This window comes from Myodes glareolus, chromosome 7 (assembly GCF_982192425.1).
Source record: "Myodes glareolus chromosome 7, mMyoGla1.1, whole genome shotgun sequence".
Classification (NCBI taxonomy): domain Eukaryota; kingdom Metazoa; phylum Chordata; class Mammalia; order Rodentia; family Cricetidae; genus Myodes; species Myodes glareolus.
Genome location: NC_142032.1, coordinates 60,596,859 through 60,618,197, shown reverse-complemented (window position 1 = coordinate 60,618,197; position 21,339 = coordinate 60,596,859). Strand labels below are relative to the sequence as shown.

The following is a 21,339-nucleotide window of genomic DNA, read 5'->3' as shown; positions in this document are numbered from 1 at the left end:
GTCCACTCCCTCCCATGTGCAGAACATGGCTCACACTGCAACTCTGAGTGATGGTGAAGGGCCATGGGGACAGACACAGGTCCCACACAGTGCGGCACTGTGGGACACTATTACCACCCTCCACCTGTACCTGCAAAGTGGGGCTGAGGTCTGTTAACTTCTGGGTGCCTAAGGACAGGTCACTGAGGCCCCAGTTTCCTCAGCTAGTGAGATACAGAGTAGACCTGCTCCGTAAAAAGCCAGGGATGACGAATTCTTAGCCAGTGATCAGAATGTGCAATGTCTAGTAGCATCTACAGGCCTGTGTGCAAGATCCTCCATCTGCATCACCTGTGGTATCAGCTCACAGCAGGGACCCGAGTCTGTCTGTCCTCCAGCCCATCTGTCCATCCGTGTAGCCCAGGCGTCCTACAACTCCCTATGCCACCCAGATTGGCCCCACACTCACAATCTCACTGACAATCTGCCTCCTAAGTGATGTTCTGCAGCTGTATTTTCTTATCTGAAAGTCCTGCTCCCTCTCATGTCACCTATTCAGACCTGAGTGCTAACTTAGGCACCCCCTTACCTTATCATCAATGTCCGTGATGTTCATGCAATAAAAGACATCGTACTGGAAGTAATCCCTCAGCACTCTCCTCAGGATGTCGAAAGAGATGTAAGACCTACATCAGAGGAAAGCACAGTTCCTCAGTTGGCACACGCTGCCCATGAACTGGACACTCCAGGAAGAACATGCACAGGCTGAGCACCCTAAAACCGGAAACATCCCCAAATCCCAAGTTTTCTGAGCACCCACATGATGCCACAAAAAGAAACTTCCACGCTATGAAATAATGTTTCATGAACAAAACTGTTAAGATGCCATATTTCAGTGTGGGCTCCGTCCCCAAGGCCTCTTGTTCATATGCAAACAGTCCAAAATCGGAAAACCCTGCAATCCTCAGCACTTCCAGCACTTCCTTAGCCCGGGCTAAGGAAACTCAGCTTGTTAGGGGCAGGATCCACAACTTTTACCCCATCAGCCATCAACTCTGAAAAGTCACACCCACAAATATGTATGTGTGTGTGTGTGTGTGTGTGTGTGTGTGTGTGTGTGTGTATGTATGTATGTGGCAGGGAAGGGGTCACAACTTGCTACACCTAAAGTCTGCATGTCGTGGGTCGTGGACACACCACATGTCCACCGGGGCAGGGATAGTGTGGGTGGACTCCAGGAGGACAACCACAAGTTCTGTGTACGTCCCTTTTGCTGTCTTTAATCCTCCAGCAGTGTAGATCCCCAGGCACCAGACCTACCTGGCATGTCCCATGTGAGATGCATCATACACAGTCGGCCCACAGCAGTACCACGTCACCTTCTTCCCATCTTGAGGTATAAATACATCCTTGTTAAAAAACAAGGAATGCCATCACCAGAAACTCAAGAAACTCCACAGCACAGTGAAAGGAGCCACAAACAGCCCGCTAACCGATCGCCCAGGGAGCCGGGCTCTGGCTTTGAATTCACTAGCCTCCTGCCTCCACCTCCCACATACTTAGATGATAGGCCTGAGCTAAACTAGCAAGACCCTCCTGTTTCCTGTGGTACTGATAAAGTCATGGCACAGTCAGTAAGCTGTGTGGTGGGAGCCTGGAGAGGGCATCCTCACCCCCTCCTCCCTGGAGCCTTCCTCCTCCTCAGAGTGGAGAAGGGGCAAAGTTGCTGACATGAGATGCAAGTTACAGGAGCTGCAGCTAACAAGTAGCAGCCTGCCGACGACCTGCTCCAGACAGCCACCTCAGGAGCTTGGCACTGACGCTGTCTTCTCCAGACAGAGTACAAGGCCGTGAGCTTCCTCTCCCACAGGAGCCTGGCTTAGAGGCCAGAGCACCTCGACATTCTCAGACTTCTCTGGGGGTGTGATATCAGTGAGTCACATAAGGAGATGGGCCCTGTCCCAGACCTATCTCCTGCTTGCTAAGCATGTGTACTGACCAAAAACCCAGCCAGGGTGCTGGAGAGATGAGTGCATATTGCTTCAAAGGACCCGAATTCAGTTCCCAGAACCTATGCTGGGGGGCTCACAACCAGCTGTAATTTCAGCTCTAAGGGATCTAAAACCTCTTCGAAACTGTATTCATATGCCCACCCCACCCCATATATATGTAATTAAAAATAAACCATTAAAAAAAACAATAACAAAAACCAAGCCCACAACTGGAGAGCTCTCTGAAATCTGTGCCACCATGGCCATGAGCTAAGCAGAGCAAACCATAATGAGCCTATCAGGTCAAGAGCCAGCACTGGCATCCTGGCACATGTGCTCCAAGCTCCAACACCACCTGGCAGGTTGGCCACTTTGTCTACTCTGCTTGGCTTGGGACAATGTTGATGGCCAGGAGTCTTTCTGAAAGCTGCCAGCACTTGGCTTGGCTGTGATGGTGACCCTGAGCACTCATGACTGGGCAATGCGGGGAGGCCAGCAGGCAGGCTTTCCCAAAGCACTGTACACAAAGTATTTGTGCCCTAGTTTCAGAGCACAGCTCTGTCTGGGCTGCAAAGGTCACGGCACAGCAGTAACAGAAGGTGCAGAGTCCATACCACAGCACAGGAGTAACAGAAGGACCCTGAACCAAGATGAGGGAACATGCCATGTGGTTAACAGGCTATAGTTTGCTCTGCAAGGGCATCTCATCCTTCTTACCTTGTTCCGGGTGAGGCTATTATACAGGCGAAGCTTGCAGGACTCAGTCCCTGCTGGAGGGGACCACTGAGGCTGCACTCGCCGGCCTTTACCTGGAGGCAGAAGAGCAGACAGGTCACACAGCAGGTCACAACTAGCTCTCAACACCTGGGTTGAACAACAGAACTGTACCTTTGAGACAAGTTCTCACTTTGTAGCCCAGGCTTTTCTGCAACTTTCTGTGTAGTTCAGGTTGCCCTTTTTAGGCTCCTCCGGCCTTAGCCTCCCTAGTGCTGGGACTGAAGGCGTGGTTTGTGATTTTCAGTTCACCTTCTGCACAGTGCTGCATCCCAACAAATAAGATGTGGCTGCCGCCAGCTCTCAGGATACTTTGCAAGGTAAGAGTCTGGACAATTTGTGACACACAGGCCACCTCCAAGTCACCAGGTGCAACGAAGGCCAGGGTGAAAATGGTCTCCAGCCCTTCCTTATCTCTGTCCTTGGCGTCACCAAATCTGGTGTGGCCGATAGCCAGACTGACCCTAACCTCTGGATACAAGCCTGTTGCACCTCCACCCCCACCCAGGCTGATCCACACTGGCTTGACAGGCTCCACGGCCCAGCCCCTTTCTCTCAGGCAGCACCTGCTCTCTGGACACTGTATGGCACAGTCCCTCCTTGGCATGTGTCTGAGACCTGTAGGTCCTTTCCTAAAGACAGCTGCCTCTAGTCCCGAGAAAGGCTGCCCTGATCTGCATGCCTGGGAACTCTAAGGTGTCACAAGGGTAATGCTTCAAGCCTCAAAATCTCAGTACAGTAAAGCTGACTGAAGCCCACTGGGAAACCATGTGATCATCCACAGCCTGCTCCTGTGCTCTGTGGGGGCACACCTGTCCTCCTCCTTAGCCCTGCCAAGAGCCAGGCCCTATGCTGCTCCCCTCTGTGGGTCTATGTGTATGGATCACACAGGGCCCCCTCAGTGGGTCTGTGTGTGTGGATCACACAGGACCACCTGTGGCAGACCCTAGTGCACATTTTTGATGCCCAGTCCATCAGCCCCCCTCACCTCTGCAGAGCACAGGGAGGATTTGAGCTGATCTGGTTAGTCCTAGTCAGTCACCTCTGACTCCTATGAGCAACTGCCGATACCTGAGCCTGCTAACCTGTTGATTCCACTTCGAGAGTCAAAGAGAAATTTGTTCTGGGCACAGGCCATTTCCAGGCTCCAATCCTTGCCCAGGTCACACTAGATAGAATAGAGGACACTGGTAACTAACAGGCTAAGGATAACGGGGGGAAAGGGTGGAGACACTGTCCACTGTGTGGGGGCAGATGAGGAAGGTGACAGCAGCCAGCTGCAAGCAGAAGCTCCTTCCTCCCGGTGAGTTCAGGATCCAGTCACAGGTGGCCACAGACTGGGATGGAGGAAAACCTTCCGTCAGACACCAAAGGCAGTCTCAGCTCACTCTGAGCACACCTCAGAGTTTCCCATCCTTATGGAAAAGTCTCACTCTGATGTGATGAAGGGTCTGCATCACTGTCCTTCCTCATAAAACCCAAAAATAAAGGTGCTGCTGCAGGCTCGGGGGGGGGGGGGGGGCACGACACATTGCCAAGGGCTACTACACTGAGAGCTGAAGGTGAGCCCCTGTAAAGTTGGGCCACATTCAGCATTCAGCTCTCCTGAGGGCTACCACAGTCTCACAGTCAGTGACAGGCTTGAAGGCCACCTGGCAGGGACACACTCCAATTTGAAAAGGGGCACAACAGAGCAAGATACACAACAGTGTGCCTCGCACAGGCTCCCTGGGTCAAGACGGCACACACAAGTGAAGTGCTCAGAAACCTCACAACCCAAAGACCATAGCAGCATCAGTGTCTCCAGAGCCTCCTCGGTGCTGTCAGCCTGGAACAGTGTCACATACACACGGGCACACTCCCACTCCAGGTCGGGCACTGTGGTAGCATGTCCATCATGTTCAGAGTGTCCCTGAACCAACAGGTAGCTCTGCAGCACAGACAGCTACACTTTTGAAAATGGGATGCAAGAGGCCGGAGGTCCAGAGATGGAGAAGCTGCTGGGAAGCAACAGACTGCCCCAGGAGCATGAGGTAACACAGGCGGCTTGGGCCCCAGCTGTGGCCACCTGCCTGGGAGGGAGAACTCAGAACCTGAACCTCCTGGCTTCCGGCAGGCCCTTTCCATAGTGACAGTATGTCTGCTGCCTCCAGAGGAACTGGGAGAAGCAAGGGGCCAAATGGGCTGAGCCCCTATTGCAGGTAAGAGGTCCCAAGCAAGCTCAAAGCCCTGGGATGGAGTGGATCACCATGCTGAATCACAGAGGGTGACAAGGTGACGGGAGAAAGGAGGACGGAAGGCTGGTGGGAAGAGGGCTGGCTCCTCTGTAAGGGGACCATGAAGACTGAGAAGAACACAGGAATTTTCCATGTCTGAGAGAACCCTTTGCTGCTAAGGCCTCAGCCTTGAGGAGGGGAGGCTGGTGAAGGCAAGTTAGAGACATCACGACAGAGAGAGCCACACTGAAGCAGAGCTACTATTGATCAAGAGGCATGGTGTGGACACTGGACTCTGAAGCCTGGGCCTGCCAAAGTCAGGTAGCCCAGCTCTAACCTGCCTTCCCCCCCAGCTAAGCTTCTGAACATTTTGCCTAAAAGACATCTGACTTAACACGTTTTTCACAGGCTTACATGGTCCTGATGACCTCATAGGCAGCTGTGTACTAGAGGAAGCAGGGCAATCCTGTTAGTGCTGTCCTTGGTCCATCCTCCACATAAAAGCATTCCTTAGAGAAGCCTCAGGAGATAGCGGCTGACTGGAGTGGGAGATCCTTTCTTCATGGTCATGAGGCCCGAGAAGTAATGTTCACTGGCAAGGACAGTGGTGTGTCTGTTCAGTTCTTCCCAGGACCATATAGGAAGCCTAGATTGGTGGCTGCTGAAACCAGGGCCAGGTCCTTGATCTCACTGGAGTTGGGGCATAGTGTCCAGACAATCTGACTCCCTACGCCTTTTGGAGAAGACACCTGGGACACAGTGTTGGACATAAGGACAGCAGATGTCCAGGGAAGACCACCTATGCTGCCACATCTCCCACCTAGGCTGGAGTATGGTGTTTATTTGGGATAATCCATAAAAGCCAAGACCCCAGGAGACCCTTCCACATGTTCCAAGGTCCCCATCCAAGTCTGCAAAGCCTCAAGGAGGCCACCAGCAGGGACTACCATTAAGTCAGCACTCAGCCCTCTCCACATTAAAGAGGAGAAATGTATTAGAGCCATGAGAAATTGGGGCTCAACAGCCTTAGGCAATTCAGAAGTGAGCACCCACAGACAGGAGGATTTCCAAATGGCCAGATCAAGGTGACAAACTATTTGGGTCCCAAGCTAAAGCCTCTCCAGTAGAGCCTCCCAATCCTAACTACTGTGCCCAGGGACACCAGCAGCACCCACAGGCATGGCTGACGTCATCTTAAACCACAGACAGGAGACTTATGTCTGCTTTTTGAAAGGTTCATTGTCAATGAATGCAGCTCTAATATCTAGTGATGTCACACTTGAAGAGAAACAAATGTAACCTATGGGACTAAAGACAGGAACCAAGAGTCACTACTAGCAAAGCATTAACTGAACCCCAGGCAGGCCTGTAGCAGCATGCAGTATGGCCCTGAAGTGGTTCCTGGTGACATGATAATGGCTCTGAGCCCTGCCATTCTGGATACGCAATATAACCCTACCAGACCCAGCAAGCATGGCTTCTGCCCCACGGGAATACTTCTGACTGAAATATGGAGGTGAGCCTCCAGCAGGATACCCACTGTCCTGTAACAACGCATGCCCTTGACCTTGGAGCAGAGGTTCACTGCTGTTACTCACTTGCTTGGAGCCTGCAGGGCTCGCCTCTGCCTTGGGGGCCACCCAGGAGCACTTCTATGTGTCTGAACCACCGAGTCACGTGGAAGAACCTCGAATCATCAGTAGGGGCTGAGAGCTGACTGAACACGTCCACATCTGCCTGGGACAGGGAGTACCCCTGGACATAGCTACGCGTGCTGAGGTGCTGGTCCAGGGCCTGCACCCTGGCTGCCTCGTCACTAATGCTCAGAATGGACCTGTAGTCGGCAGCTGCAAAGACAGAGGGTATAGGACATCAGGCCAGAGGTCAGGCAATACATGACATCAGGCAGCAGGAGTAGACAGAAGGGCACATGATGTCAGGCAAGCGGGTAGGAGAGATGCAACATCAGGCAAGCAGGCAGGGGGTATGGGAAAAAGGAAAAGGTCACAGAACACCAGGCATGTGCACAGAAGGCTGCCCAAGAACAGGAGCTAGAGAGTGTGCGTATCAAAGCCCTTTCCTGCATGTCAGACATCCCAAAGAGGAAGGACCACAGGGTAGCCATGAAGATCTGTGGCTGGCAGGAGGAAGGCAGGATGACAGTAGAGCAGGTCAGATGTCCTCCTGGGACTAATGGAAAGGTTTTGGATGCACAATGAGGTGGTCCGCAGTGTCCTGAGGGCTCTAACTGCCAGGGATTGTGTACTTTAAAATGACTAACTCTGGGTAGGACACGGTGATGTACACCTTTAATCCCAGCAGAGGCAGAGGCAGGTAAATCTCTTAGCAAGTATAAAGCTCTTGGTTTGATTGCCAGCACCACAAAATAAACAAATTAATTAAGGAAATGGTTACTTTTCTGTTATGGAGAGGGTAGGCGCTGCAGAGCCCAGAGCACGTGACATCACCATGCATAAGCCTGCAGACGCTGAAACAAACACGGCTTCTAGAAGTGAGATGTCACATCCCCAAGTTGTCCAAGCCCTCTCGAGAGTGCTCAGGGCTGCTAGAAGGAACCGCTCTGAGGACACCTGACCCCTTCACTGAGGCACCCACTACAAAGGGTACAACAGTCATGACTTCCACCACCCACAACTCTGAGAGTGTGGAGGACTCCAGAGTAAGGTTCTGCATGGGTTACCAGGAGGACAGAAATCTAAGCTATGCTGACTTACAGCATCCTGAAAATTAAAAAATACCAACTGCCCGAGACCACAGTTATGTTAGGTATGGGCTGATTAGACCCGTACCATCGAGATGTCTTATTTAAGGGGAACGTATGGATGATAAAACATTAATATGGCCCTGAAGTAAGAACCAGATGCCTGGTTGAACATTTACCCCATACCCTGGCTAATTTTATGTCAACTTGGTGTAAGCTAGTCATTTGGGGAAAGGGAACCTCAGTTGGGAACATCTGCCACTGGACCAGCCTATGAACAAACTTGTAGTACATTTTCTTATTTAGTGATTGAGAGTCAACCCATTTTAGTGGTGCCACCCCTGGGCAGGAAGTCCTGGGGTATGTAAGAAAGCAAGATGAGCAGCCAGCAGGTGAGGGACCTGCCTGCAGGCTGAACCACCATTGTCACCACCCACTGGATTCTGTTCCCTCAAGATCTACTCTGCCACCCAACCCCACCCACCTCCTTCCTGTGGCCTGCCCTTTCCAGCAACTCCAGCAGACTCCATAGACACAGGTACAGCCCACACCAGTTCAAAGAACAGACTCTATAGGCACAGATACAGCCCACATCAGTCAGAAGAACAAGAGGATAGGCTGGATCTAGAACCCAAAAAACTTAGCTGAGACATCCTACTAGACCTGAAGGCCTGCCAATCACCAGAACCCTTACCCATTCAGGTCGTAAGACAATGAAAGAGATAGATAACAAAGGAACAAAACACCTATCCAACAAAGGCAAACACAAGAATCGATACCCAGACCTATAATCAATGAGTGAACAGCTGTGTAAGAATACCTTCAGTAGGGATGGAGAGGTGGCTCAGAGGTTAAGAGTATTTTGCCTGCTCTTCCAAAGGTCCTGAGTTCAATTCCCAGCAACCACATGTGCTCACAACCATCTGTTATGAGATCTGGTGCCCTCTTCTGGCCTGCAGGCACACACGCAGACAGAATATTGTATACATAACAAATAAATAAATATTAAAAAAAAATACCTTCAGTAACAGAAAGGGGAATACGGCACCAAGAGAACCCCGTGATCTATGACAGCAATACGTTCCATTTCAGCCAAAGCACAAGAAAACGATCTTCAAAACAACTTTATGAAGAAAATAGAGGCCCTTAAAAAGGAAATGAAAAATTTCCTTAAAGAAATTGAGGAAAAGACAAACAAAAAAACTGGAAGAAATCAATAAATCCCTTAAAGAAACCCAAGGAAAAAACAATCAAACAGGTGAAGGAAATGGCTCAAGACTTGAAAATTGAAATAAAAACAATAAAAACACAAACTGAGGGAATTCAAGAAATGGAAAATCTGGATAAGCGAACAGGAACTACAGATGCAAGCATCACCACAGAATACAAGAGATGGAAAAGAGAATCTTTTGTTGAAGACATGGTAGAGGAAATAGATTTATCAGTCAAAGAAAATGTTAAATTCAAAAGATTCCTAACACATACATCCAGGACAGCATGAAAAGACCAAACTCAGCTCAAAGGCACAGAAAATATATTCAAGAAAATCATAGAAGAAAACTTTCCCAACCTAAAGAAGGACATGCCTATAAAGGTAGAAGAGGCTTACAGAACACCAAACAGGCTGGACTAAAAGAAAACTACCCTCATCACATAATAAAACACTAAACACACAGAATAAATAAAGAACATTAAAAGGTGCAAAGGAAAAAGGCTAATTAACATATAAAGGCAGACATCAGAAATATACCCGACTTCTCAGTGGAGACCCTAAAAGTTAGAAGGGTCTAAACAGACATTTTTCAGGCACTAAGAGACCATGGATGCCAGCCCAGACTACTAAACTCAGCAAAACCAGCTACAATAGATGGAGAAAACAAGAAATTTCACGACAAAACCAGATGTAAACAATACTAATCCACAAAGCCAGCCCTACAGAAAGTACTAGAAGTAAAACTCCAACTCAGAGAAGATAGCTGTACCCATGCAAACACAGGCAATAGGAAATCTCACACCAGCAAAACTCAAAGAAGGGACACACACACACACACACACACACACACACACACACACACAGTCTACTACCACCACCCAAACCAAAAAGTAACAGGAATTAACAATCACTGGTCATTAATATCTCTTAATATCAATGAACTCAATTCAATAAAAAGACACAGGCTAACAGAATGGATAAGAAAACAGGATCCATCCATCCTTCTGCTGCATACAAGAAGCACACCTCAACCTCAAAGACAGATATTACCTCAGAGTTAAGGGCTGGGTAAAGACTTTCCAATCAAATGGACCTAAGAAGCAAGCTGGGGTAGCTACCCTAATATCTAACAAAATAGACTTCAAACTAAAATTAATCAAAAGAGATGAAGAAGGACATATCATTTATCAAAGGAAAGATCCATCAAGACAAAGTCTCAATTCTGAACATCTATGCCCCAAACACAAGGGCACCCACATTTATAAAACAAACATTGCTAAAGCTTAAAGCACACATCAAACTCCACACACTAATAGTGGGAGACCTCAATCTCACCACTGGACTGGTCTGCAGACAGAAACTAAAACGAGAAATAAGGGTACTAGCAGATGTTATGACTCAAATGGACCTAACAGATACCTAGAGAACATTTCACCCAAACACAAAAGAATGTATCTTCTCAGCACCTCATGGAACCTTATCTAAAATTGATCACATATTCAGTCACAAAACAAATCTCAACAAATACAGAAAAATTGGAATAACCCTCTGTAACTTATTGGATCACCAGGGGTTAGAGTTCAACAACAACAACACAAACTACAGAAAGCCTACGAACTCATGGAGACTGAACAACTCTCAACTGAATCACCACTGGGTCAAGAAAAAAAAAAAGAAATTAAAGACTTCCTAGAATGCAACGAAAATGAATACACAACATACCAAACTTATGGGGCACTATGCAAGCAGTGCTAAGAGGAAAGTTCATAGCACTAAGAAAGAATCTGGAGAAATCTCACACTAGTGACTTAACAGCACACCTGAAAGCTCTAGAACAAAAAGAAGCAAACACACCCAGGAGAAGTAGATGGCAGGAAAGAACTGAGGGCTAAAATGAATAAAATAGAAACAAAAAGAATAAAAAGAACCACTGAAACAATACAAAGAATCAATGAAACAAAGAGTTGGTTCTCTGAGAAAATCAACAAGAAAGAAACCCTGATCTAACTAAAAGGCTAAGAGAATATCCAAATTAACAAAATTAGAAACAAAAGGGGGACATGTGGAACATTAGAAATCCAGAGAATCATCATACTTCAAAAACCTATACTCCACAAAACTGGAATATCTAAAAGAAACGGACAATTTTCTTGATAAGTACCACAAACCAAAATTAAATCTAGACCAAAAAAAAAAATTAAATATACCTATAACCCCTACGGAAATAAAAGCAGTCACTAAAAGTCTCCCAACCAAATAAAACTCAGGGCTAGATGGTGTCAGTACAGAATTCTACCAGACTTTCAAAGAAGAAGGAACATTGCCAAATTCTTTTTAATAAGGCTATAGTTACCTGATAACCAAACCACACAAAGACTCAACTAAGAAAAAGAATTACAGACCCATTTCCCCCATGAACATCGATGCAAAAATACTCAATAAAATACTGGCAAACAGAATTCAGGAACACATAAAAAATACTATTCACCATGATCAAGTACGCTTCATCCCAGACATGCAGGGATGGTTCAACATATAAAAATCTGTCAATGTAGTCCACCATATAAACAAACTGAAAGAAAAAAAAGACATATGATCATTTTGTTAGATGCTGAAAAAGCCTTTGACAAAATCCAACACCCTTTCATGATAAAGGTCTTGAAGAAATCAGGGATATAAGGAACATACTTAAACATAATAAAAAAAATATACAGCAAGCCAACAGCCAACATCATATTAAATGGAGAGAAACAGAAACTCAAAGCAATTCCACTAAAATCAGGAACAAGATAAAGCAGTCCACTTTCTCCATCTCTATTCAATATAGTTCTAGCTAGAGTAATAAGATAACAAAAGGAGATCTAGGGGATTCAAATTGGAAAGGAAACTATTGCTATTTGCAGATGATATGATAGTATACATAGGTGAGCCCAAAAGTTCTACCAGGAAGCTCCTACAGCTGATAAATACTTTCAGTAATGTGGCTGAATACAAGATTAACTAAAAAAAAAAAATCAGTAGCCTTCCTATATACAAATGATAAACAGGTTGAGAAAGAAATCAGGGAAACAACACCCTTTACAATAGTCACAAATACTGTATGACAAGAACTTTAAGTCTTTGAAGAAAGAAACTGGAGAAAATAGAAGATGGAAAGATCTCCCATGCTCATGAACCAATAGGATCAACATAGTAAAATGGCCATCTTATCAAAAGCAATCTACAGATTCAATTTTGATCCCTATCAAAATCCCAGCACAACTTTTCACAGACCTTGAAAGAACAATACTCAACTTCATACAGAAAAACAAAATACCCAGGATAGTTAAAACAATCATGTACAGTAAAGGAACTTCCAGAGGTATCACCATCCCTGACTTCAAGCTGTACTATAGAATTACAGTAATAAAATCAGCATGGTATTGGCATAAAAATAGACAGGTGGACCAATGGAATCGAACTGAAGACCCCTGGCATTAATTCACACACCTATGAACACCCGACTTTTGACAAAGAAGCCAAAATTATACAATGGAAAAAAGAGAGCATCTTCAACAAATGGTGCTGGCATAACTGGATATCAGCATGTAAAAGAATACAGATAGATTCATATCTATCGCCCTGCACAAAACTTAAGTTCAAGTGAATCAAAGAACTAACTCGAGATAAATCCAGTTACACTGACCCTGACAGAAGAGACAGTGGGAAGTAGTCTTGAATGCATGGGTACAGAAGACTACTTCCTGAATATAACAGCAGCAGTACAGACACTTGAGATTAACAATTAATAAATGAGACCTCTTGAAACCAAAAAGTTTCAGGAAGGCAAACGACTCTGTCAATAAGACAGAACAGCAGCCTACAGAATGAAGAAAGAGCTTCACCAACCCACAGCCTCAGAGAGGCTAAGTAACAGGAGGTCCCAAGAAGGGATGCACGGATTTCCCTAGGAAGGGGAAATACAAGGGATCTCCTGGGTAAACTGGGGGGAGAATGGGGAAGGTGATGAACATGAGGGATCGGGCAGGGTGGGTTGGCAAGATGGAGGGAGAATAATGAAAGAGATGTCTTGATGGGGGATGGGTATTTCGGGATCAGGGAGAAACCTGGTGCCAGGGAAAACTCCTGGGAACCCACAAGGATGACCCCAGCTAAGACTCCTAGCAGTAGTGGAGAGGGTGCCTGAACTGGCCATCTCCTGTAATCAGTTTGGTGACTACCCTAATTGCAATCAGAGAGCCTTCATCCAGTAACTGATGGAAACAGACGCAGAGATCCACAGCCAAGTACCGGACCAAGCTCTGGGAATCCTGTTGAAGAGAGAAAAGAAGGATTGTACAAGCCAGGAGGTCCAAGGTCATCACAAGGGAACCCACAGAAACAACTAACCTGGACTCAGGAACTCATGGACTCTGTATTGTTTGATTGAAAGCATCACCTCAGCTCCCTAACACCCCTTTACACAAAAATTCCAGATTGTTTGGCTGGGAGCTTTACCCCAGCTCCTGGAATAAGCTCCCTCCCCTGGGAGTTGCCTCAGTCTAAAGCCCCACCAAAGTGATCTCTCCCCAGGGAGGGTCAAGAAAGTCCACCAAATGGTAACCCCTCCCCAGGGAAGGTCGGGACCACTCCCACAGGCTACTTAAATTGCCCCGTCCCCAGAGAACAAACACGTGGTCTCCAGGTTTCCCATGGTCTCCCCTTCTCTCTCTCTCTCTCTCTCTTTCCCTCTCCATGTTTCCCCAGGGCCACCCGGGAGCACTCCACTAAACATGGGCATCTTTAATCGATCTAATTTGGTTTGATTGGGATTACTTGCATCAGCAGAGAGAGGAGAGGCTCGTCTAAAGAAAATACTTAACATGTACTGACAGCTAAGGAGTCCACATGGGACCGACCAAGGTTCTCTACATATGTGTGGTAAGTTGTATAGCTTGGTCTATCTGTGGGACTCCTCGCAGTGGGATCAGGGCCTTTCCCTAACGCTTTGATTGGTTTTGGGGAGCCTATTCCTCATTCTGGTTGCTTCATTCAGCCTTAATACAAAGGGAGGAGCTTAGTCCTACCTCAACTTAATATGCCATGCTTTGTTGACAGCCTGGGAGGCCTGCCCCTTTCAGAACAGGATCATAGGAGTGAATGCAGAGGCAGAGGGGAGGCAGAGCGGGAGGCAGGGGGGGAACAGGAGGAGAGGAGGGAGGGAAAACTGTGGTCAGGATGTAAAATAAATGAAAAAAATTTAATTAATAAAATAAAAAAAAGCAAAGCAAGTCAGTAAGCAGCCCCTCCATGCCCTCTCCATCAGCAACTGCCTCCAGGTTCCCACCCTGTTTTGAGTTCCTGCCCTGAAGGCCCTCAGTGATAGAGTGTGAGCTGACATAAACCCTTTCTTCCCTCAGGTGGTGTTGGTCATGGTGTTCATCAGAGCAACAGGAACCCTAAGACACTGCAAGCCCTGCATCTTTTTTCACCGGAGCCATTAACCCTCATGTTCCCTCTAAATAACAAAAACCCTCTGCTGACAGGACCAGAACAGTGCTCTTAGGTCCTGTCCCTGTGGTAGAAGTCAGCGGGGAAGACAGCTCACCACTTACCAGATGTCTGGCTGTGTGTGTCTCTGAATGGAGAGGTTAGGATCAGGCACTGCCCCCCAGACCCATCCTCCCTGTACTGGAGCAGAGCAAACAGGTAGCATTAGTTGGAGCCTGGCCCCAGCGCACGAACAAGCAGCACCCAGGCCTAATTGCCCCAAGGATTTCATTTGCTGAGGGACTACAGGAAAGGCCTAGGCTCATTCCTCACCGACACCTTCCTGCTCTGACAGACGGCTAGGGTAAGCAAGCACGTGCTGATGACCTCCCACTCCGCCAAACCCCAGAAAGCCACAGGGCCAGGAGATGGCAACTCAAACAATCCTACACCCTTGCAGAGTCTGCGCCTCCCTCCTCTAGTTCCTTCTTCCCCGGCTACTCCTGACACACACTGATTGGCCCAGACCAAGCCCACGGCTCCTGGTCCAGACAGCCGAATGCAAGCAGGGATGTGTGTTTCTTCCCAAGTGACTGGAGCTTCATGGGACGGGGAGGTCCAGGGAATGAAACATGAAGTTACAGCAGAGTGGCCATGTCAGGCCCAGGACAGAAGCCTCCTCCAGCTCTCAAGGTGGACACTGCTAAACACTGGCTCTCCAGATGTCCCTAATAGTGACTTGATTAACACTGATGGGTCCCCACCGACCTTGCTTCCTCTTAAATGCACAGAGCCACCTTTCCAGGGGACTCAAAAATAGCCAATGCTCTATGCGGCCACAGGAGACCAAAGCTTCATGATCCCCTTCAGACCAGAGCATCCCAGCCAGCCAGCACCTGGACCTAGATCCCTCACCACAGTTCCCTGCACAGCAGTGTGGGCCCAGCCTTCCCCCCTCCCCACGGGTCTCCTTACAAACCAGGCCTGCAGTCCAGCATGGCCTTCCCTGCAGAGAAGGACAAAATCTATCTCTGTCTCCCATAAATCTTGCCTCGCACAGGCCCCAGGGATTGCACCTGAGGCTCTTTTGGGAGGTATAAGCACTTCCATGCATGGCCAAGCTCCCCACTTCCTTGACCGTGTCAGTGTCCGCTGTCAGAGCTTCTCACCCTTTCTCCCTGTGCACCACCTCCTCCCCTCATTGCCGCCACTCTTCAGCTCCTTGGCTCACTGCGTTCTCTTCAGCATCCAGAACTCAGGCTGGACTTTTTCAGACATTTGGCAAAGCTGCGAGGGCAGGACTGTCAGAGGGCTGGCACTTTAGTTGTATCTTTGGGGTTCCCTGTGCCTTTCTCAGGAGGGACCCCAATACGGAGCCAGCATTGAGAATGGCTAGCCTTCACCCCCGTGGATGGCTTCACTGGAGACTACTACTCAAAGACACAGGGATCCAAGAACAAGAAAGGCACTCTTCACTCAGACCTGCCAACTGCCACATAATGCCGAGCAACAGACAGACCCTGTCCCTGCAAAGGTGTCAGGGCGAGCTGGGGACACCCAATGGCCAGTTCTTCCAGCTCCCGTGCCCAGTTTCAGCTTCCTTCCCTTCTTCAAGCATGTGGCTCTCAGGACACCACTGTGGGCTTTGAAGAACAGCTCCTTGTCCTAGGCCCTCAGCCACAGGTAAAGGAGCTAGGTGTGCCTGCTGCTTTCCAAGGAGGGCCCTCCAACTGCACACTTGTGACTCTGCCATCATGCCACTTGGGTGAAATTAATAGGACATCCCTACCCAGATGAAGAGGCTACGCAGGGAAGAAGGCAGCCCCTGCCCTTGGCAGTCCCTGAGCATCACCAAGACAGGCCCAGAATACCCCGAAACGTCTACTCCCTCCTGTGGTCATCGCTTCTCTTTTCTACTCTGGGCACCCACCAAGTTCCCTAATGAATAGAGCACCCGCACTGCCCTGACAACTGCAATGCTTTAGAGTATAGGGAAACAGCCCGTGGAAGGCACAGGCTGCAGAATTCTCAGGGAGATGGGCCTTGCCGCAGGCTGAGCACCTGCCCTCTTCAGACTGAACCACATTAACACCACCCACCTTGTAAAGCCTTGGAGCTAAGTGTAATTACACTTACAGAATGCTTTACAAACCTCTGGCAGAAAGCCAGCTGCCCCGCTTGCTGCTGTCATTACTGTAATTGCTCCTGCATTACGATGATTGTAATCACTGAAGAACTCCAGAGGCCCCCTGGAGGAATGTGCCAGACCACAGGATCCCAAAGGCTCTGTGTGGAGCAGCCCAGACCACTGCGAGGGAACGAAGCCTAGCCAGGTGAGCAGGGTAACTGAGAATGTGTGAGGAGGTCCTTCTGGGAAAGGGAGCTGGGCAGATACTCCTGGAGCAAGTATCTAGAACAGGTCAGCTTTCTCGGGGGAGCTGGTTGAGCCATTCTCCAGTTGTTCATTGCTTGACAACAGAATTCCTCCCAGGCCCACTCTGCAAACTTGGCCTCACCAAGACTTCACCTATCACACACCATGGCAAATTACTCTGCCTCTACAGAAGGGCAGGTCACCACCAGGCAGATCTGCAGCTCATCCCCTGAACATACGGAGAGCAGAGACCTCTGACGGCGGGACTGTCCCAAAGGTGGACAATAACTGGCACAGCGTATGGAGTCTTTGCTAAACAGCCACTAGACTGCAAAAGTCTGTGTGCTCAGCATAGTGAAGAAGTCACTTCACTTCAAATGACCCACAGTCCTAACATGTGGAAGGACAGTGGCAGCATCTGGCTGGCTCCTCCCATCAGCATTCCCACTGCCTCTGTCCCCTTTCCTCCCTGGGAGCTCTCCCAGGTACAGTGGAAGAAAGCATGCTTGGAGCAGCTCCCTAAGCTCCCAGAGGGTAAGCCTCAACTGGAAGGGGCTACCCTGTCACTTGCTCCTGACCCTCTCTGCCTGTTACTGCCGCTATTGCTAAGGGCCCCTCAAAGCTCTCACCTTACAGATGTTCCAACAATACCCATAGCTGCAGATTGCTCCCTCCCAGCAATAGCACCCCTCAGCTTCCTCTAGCTGCTCTTGTTTCTCCTATCTCACATGTTCCCTCTGGGGTTCCCATCCACCTCGGCTGCCAGGAGCTGCACCTCAAGACACCGGGAAGCGCTCAACAGTCATGAGAGGTTACTGCCATAAACGACAGCTTGGGAGCATGAGGGCACAGCTGAGTAAGTATTTGTAGCCTTCAAACGGGTCCATTTTGTTCTGCTCTCCTACTTTCCCATACCTGGCAACGGGAGTCAGCCTGACCCCTCTAAGAGAACCTACAGGAGAGTCACTACAGCGGTAGCTGAAGTCCCTGCACCAAGGAATACTTGGCCCCGTCTCTGGTTCTGGTAACAGCAGATTCAATGGCTTCACTGTGCTGGTCGTCAGGATGCTCATCTGCACAGGAAGGATCCCAGGGAACACAGGCACCGTTAGAGCTGTGCCAAGACTTATGCTGAGACAGGCTACGTGTTATGGTGTAATTATGAAGACCATCTGGTTAAACTAGGGGGATAATCAGGTTTCCGAGATGAGCTCCAACTACCAGAGGTCCTGAAATCAGCCTGCCCACTGTACCCCATGTTACCCAAAAGCTTGGGCCATCTCTGAGGAAACACGAAGGAAAAAGCAGTTGCTCAAATGCTCCCAAGCCACAAATGAAGACCATCTCTGGAGTGCCTGTTTCTAGTTCCTGAGTGATATTATGTTGTTTGGAGACAATATCTCATGTAATTCAGGCTGGTCTCAAACTGGAGATTCCCCTGTCTCATCTCCCAGAGTGTGAGAATTACTGGTGTACACCCACACACTGCTTTGTTGGATTTGTCCCAAGAGGTCATTTTTCTCTGAGTTTCTTTTTCCTGTTTTGTTTGTTTGCTTGAGATAAGGTTTCACTATGTATCCCTGACTATCCTAGAACTTACTATGTAGACCATGTTGGTCTTCAGTTCCCAGAGATCCAGATCCTTTTACTTCTGCCTCCAGGGAACTAGAATTATGAATGACAGGCACATGCCATCACACCCACCACCTCCTATTCCTAGACTTTCAAGGAGGCTGACTTCTGGATCATCTTCCCTAAGGATGTGTGCATCTCCTTTATATTCTCTCTCTCTCTCTCTCTCTCTCTCTCTCTCTCTCTCTCTCTCTCTCTCTCTCTTTCTGGTTTTTCGGTTTTTCAACACAAAGTTTCTCTGTGTAACAACCCTAGCTGTCCAAGTGGTCTGTAGACCAGGCTGGCCTCAAACTCCAGAGACTTGCCTGCCTCTGCCTCCCGAGTGCTGGGATCAAAGGCATGTGCCACCACCGCCCAGCCTCCCTTGTGATCTATGTGGAGATCTTATTTCTACTCTCATTTCTAATTTGGGGCTCATGGTTCCAGAGGGCTAGATTCCATAACCATCATGGTGGGGAGCATGGCAGCAGGCAGGCATGGATGGCCCTAGAGCAGAAGCTGAAGGTTCACATCTTGAGACACAAGCAAGAGGCAGTGATACCTAACTGGGTATGGCAGAGGGTTTTTGAAACTTCAAAACCCACCCCTAGGGACACACTTCCTCCAATAACACTACCTCTTAAATCTGCCCCAGCTTTCAAATACAGGAGCCTATGAGGGTCAGTCTCACTAAGACCACAGCAAACAGACATTTTTATTTAAAAGCTGAAGAGGAAGCTGGATGTGGTGTCACAATATCTGTCACCCCTGCACAAGAGATGGAGGCAGGAGGATCATTTATCAAGATCAAGGCCAACCCCAGCTATATAAAACCCTGTGTCAAACAAACAAACAAATGCCGCAGAACCTCATTTTTAACAGGCCTGATTCTTACACATCAGGTACCGTTCCAAATCCTTCCTATGAACTCATTCAACGCCTACACCACCCTCTGAGGCAGGAACCATTTCCTGTGTTGTTGTGAGTATGGATGGGCACAGCTGGCATCCCAGACCTGTTGGGCAGCTCAGGGTGGAGCTGCTGGCCATGCTGCTGTGTTACAGGAGCCTAGGTGGACTTCTAAGATCTGCTCTGGGTGGTGGAAACAGCTGGAATCCAGACACGCCAGTTGAGTGGAAGGCTGGAATATGAAGGTAGGTACCACTGTTACTAGGCACAGGCTAAGCAGCCATGTCATCTGGGTGCCCCACACCACTGGGTACTCAGGTGGTCAGAAGCACCCACCTAGAACCCAGCAAGGACAAAAGAGCACTACAGAGCACCACAGAGATCTTGGTACACCCTGGCAGCAGGCAGCTGAGAGGTCAGAGCTCACATCTAATTTCTGCCTGTATCACAAAGACTAAAACCTACACCAAATATTCTGCCTTGGAAGGCTCGCTTCTGACCTTTCAGGATTTGGGCTACTGCCCCTGTTCTTTCTAGAACTTACTTTCTAAAAAGACAATGAAAAAAGACACTTCAGAGATATGCAAAGGCTCAGGTTTCCCCTTGGGTGACATAAGTGACTGCCTCTTGAGGGAGCCTCCCCGTAGGCAATAAGGCAATAAAGCAGACAGTGATGCTCTGACTGGACAGGTAGGTCCCTGTGGTGACTGCTGGCCACACTGGCGATTAAAGTCTTCATAAAGCCCCAAACTCTTTCATGTATGTTACACGGAGCCCTTGCTTCCTCTGCCCTACTTCCCTAAGTACTAACCCCGGGTGCCCTTCCACCCACCTGCTCGGGCAGAAGACCAAAACAATCTTTAGGCCTCTGCCTCACCCCCAAAGTCCAGCCAGGGCAGGAGGATGCGAGGTGAGGTCTCATCCAGGCACCAGCTGGAAACAGGCTATTTGATACAGGATCATCTAAGTATTCGAGGACACCATAACTTTAACCCAATCAAGAAATTGAGGCTGAGGAAGGGATGGACTTATAGAACAGAAGTCAGGTCCCCACCAAGCAGGTACTCTAGTTTCATGGAGTCACGGCAGTCACCCTCCAGGTCCTGTGGCCTGCCAATGCCCATTGAGAGCTTGGCCATACCCAGAGCGTACGTCTAGCACTGCCCACTTGGGTCATGACTGCTCCCAGAGCGTTGGTCTGGCACTGCCTACTTGGGTCATGACTGCTCCCAGAGTCTTACCCAAGGATTTATCAGCCCGGAGTCCGGGATTGGCCACTACCCACTTAAGTCGCAGTCAGCCCCAGATCCCTGGCTTACCACTGCTCACTCCAGATCATGCCAAATCCTGATCCCTAGCCTGCCACCGCTCACTTGGGCCATCACTGTTTCCAGAGCCCTGGCCTGCCACAACCCATTTGGGCCATCGCTATCCTCAGATCCTTAGTCAGGACACTGCTACCTTGGGCCATTGCTGTCCCGAAAGCCCCAGCCTGGCATTGCCTACTCGGGTCATGCTAACCCCACAGTCATTCCGCGCCACTCACCCTGCTCCGCGGAGGAACCTGCCATCTCCGGGAATTCCAACCCGCGTCCGCAGCCACAGACTGTTTCCAGAATCTGATGCAACAGCGGCGCCGGAAGTCCTGCCCTACCAGTCGTCTTCCGGGAACGTCCCGTAGCTAGGCAACCGCGGCTACGCTGGCGTGAGGCAAGATGGGAGAATACTTTGGCTCAAGCTGCTCGATTCCTGCGAGGTCTCTGGGACACCGAATGGCTAAGCGAGCAATAAAGCACAGACTCTGGCCATTGCAGGAAGAGGACTGAGAGTGGCCGAACGAGGAACTGGATAAAGCGAGGGATTGGGAGGGGCGAGGAGCTGAGAAGAGGGGCGGGGTAAAGCCAGTAGAGGGGAAGGAGGTGCAAGGGAAAGGGCGGGGCAAGGAACCCAGCGAGTGAGGGGCGGGGCGAGGAAGATGTCATTCTCTCTGAAGGAGACGTCCCAAAAGACCACAAGCCAGGAAACAGGCCCTTCCCTGGTACACACTCTTCCCAAAACCTTTTCTGTATATATGATGTCGC

The 21,339-nt window shown here is 48.9% G+C and overlaps 1 protein-coding gene across 2 annotated transcripts in view; it reads right to left on the bottom strand.

Moving 5' to 3' along the window:
- The window catches only part of Cars1 (cysteinyl-tRNA synthetase 1), a 53,488-nt gene extending 32,530 nt beyond the window's left edge, over positions 1-20,958 (bottom strand). Inside the window, exons 1-5 of one of the 2 annotated variants that reach the window (XM_087908263.1) lie at positions 20,805-20,956; positions 6,559-6,807; positions 2,688-2,779; positions 1,300-1,388; positions 569-665 (exon numbers count right to left, since the gene is read on the bottom strand). In XM_087908263.1, coding sequence (XP_087764389.1) covers positions 569-665; positions 1,300-1,388; positions 2,688-2,779; positions 6,559-6,807; positions 20,805-20,829 — 552 coding nt within the window. In that variant the 5' untranslated portion in view covers positions 20,830-20,956. Of the gene's footprint in view, positions 1-568; positions 666-1,299; positions 1,389-2,687; positions 2,780-6,558; positions 6,808-20,804 lie in introns of both variants that reach the window. The other variant, XM_087908264.1, reaches the window with a different exon arrangement.
- Positions 20,959-21,339: the final 381 nt, after the last annotated feature.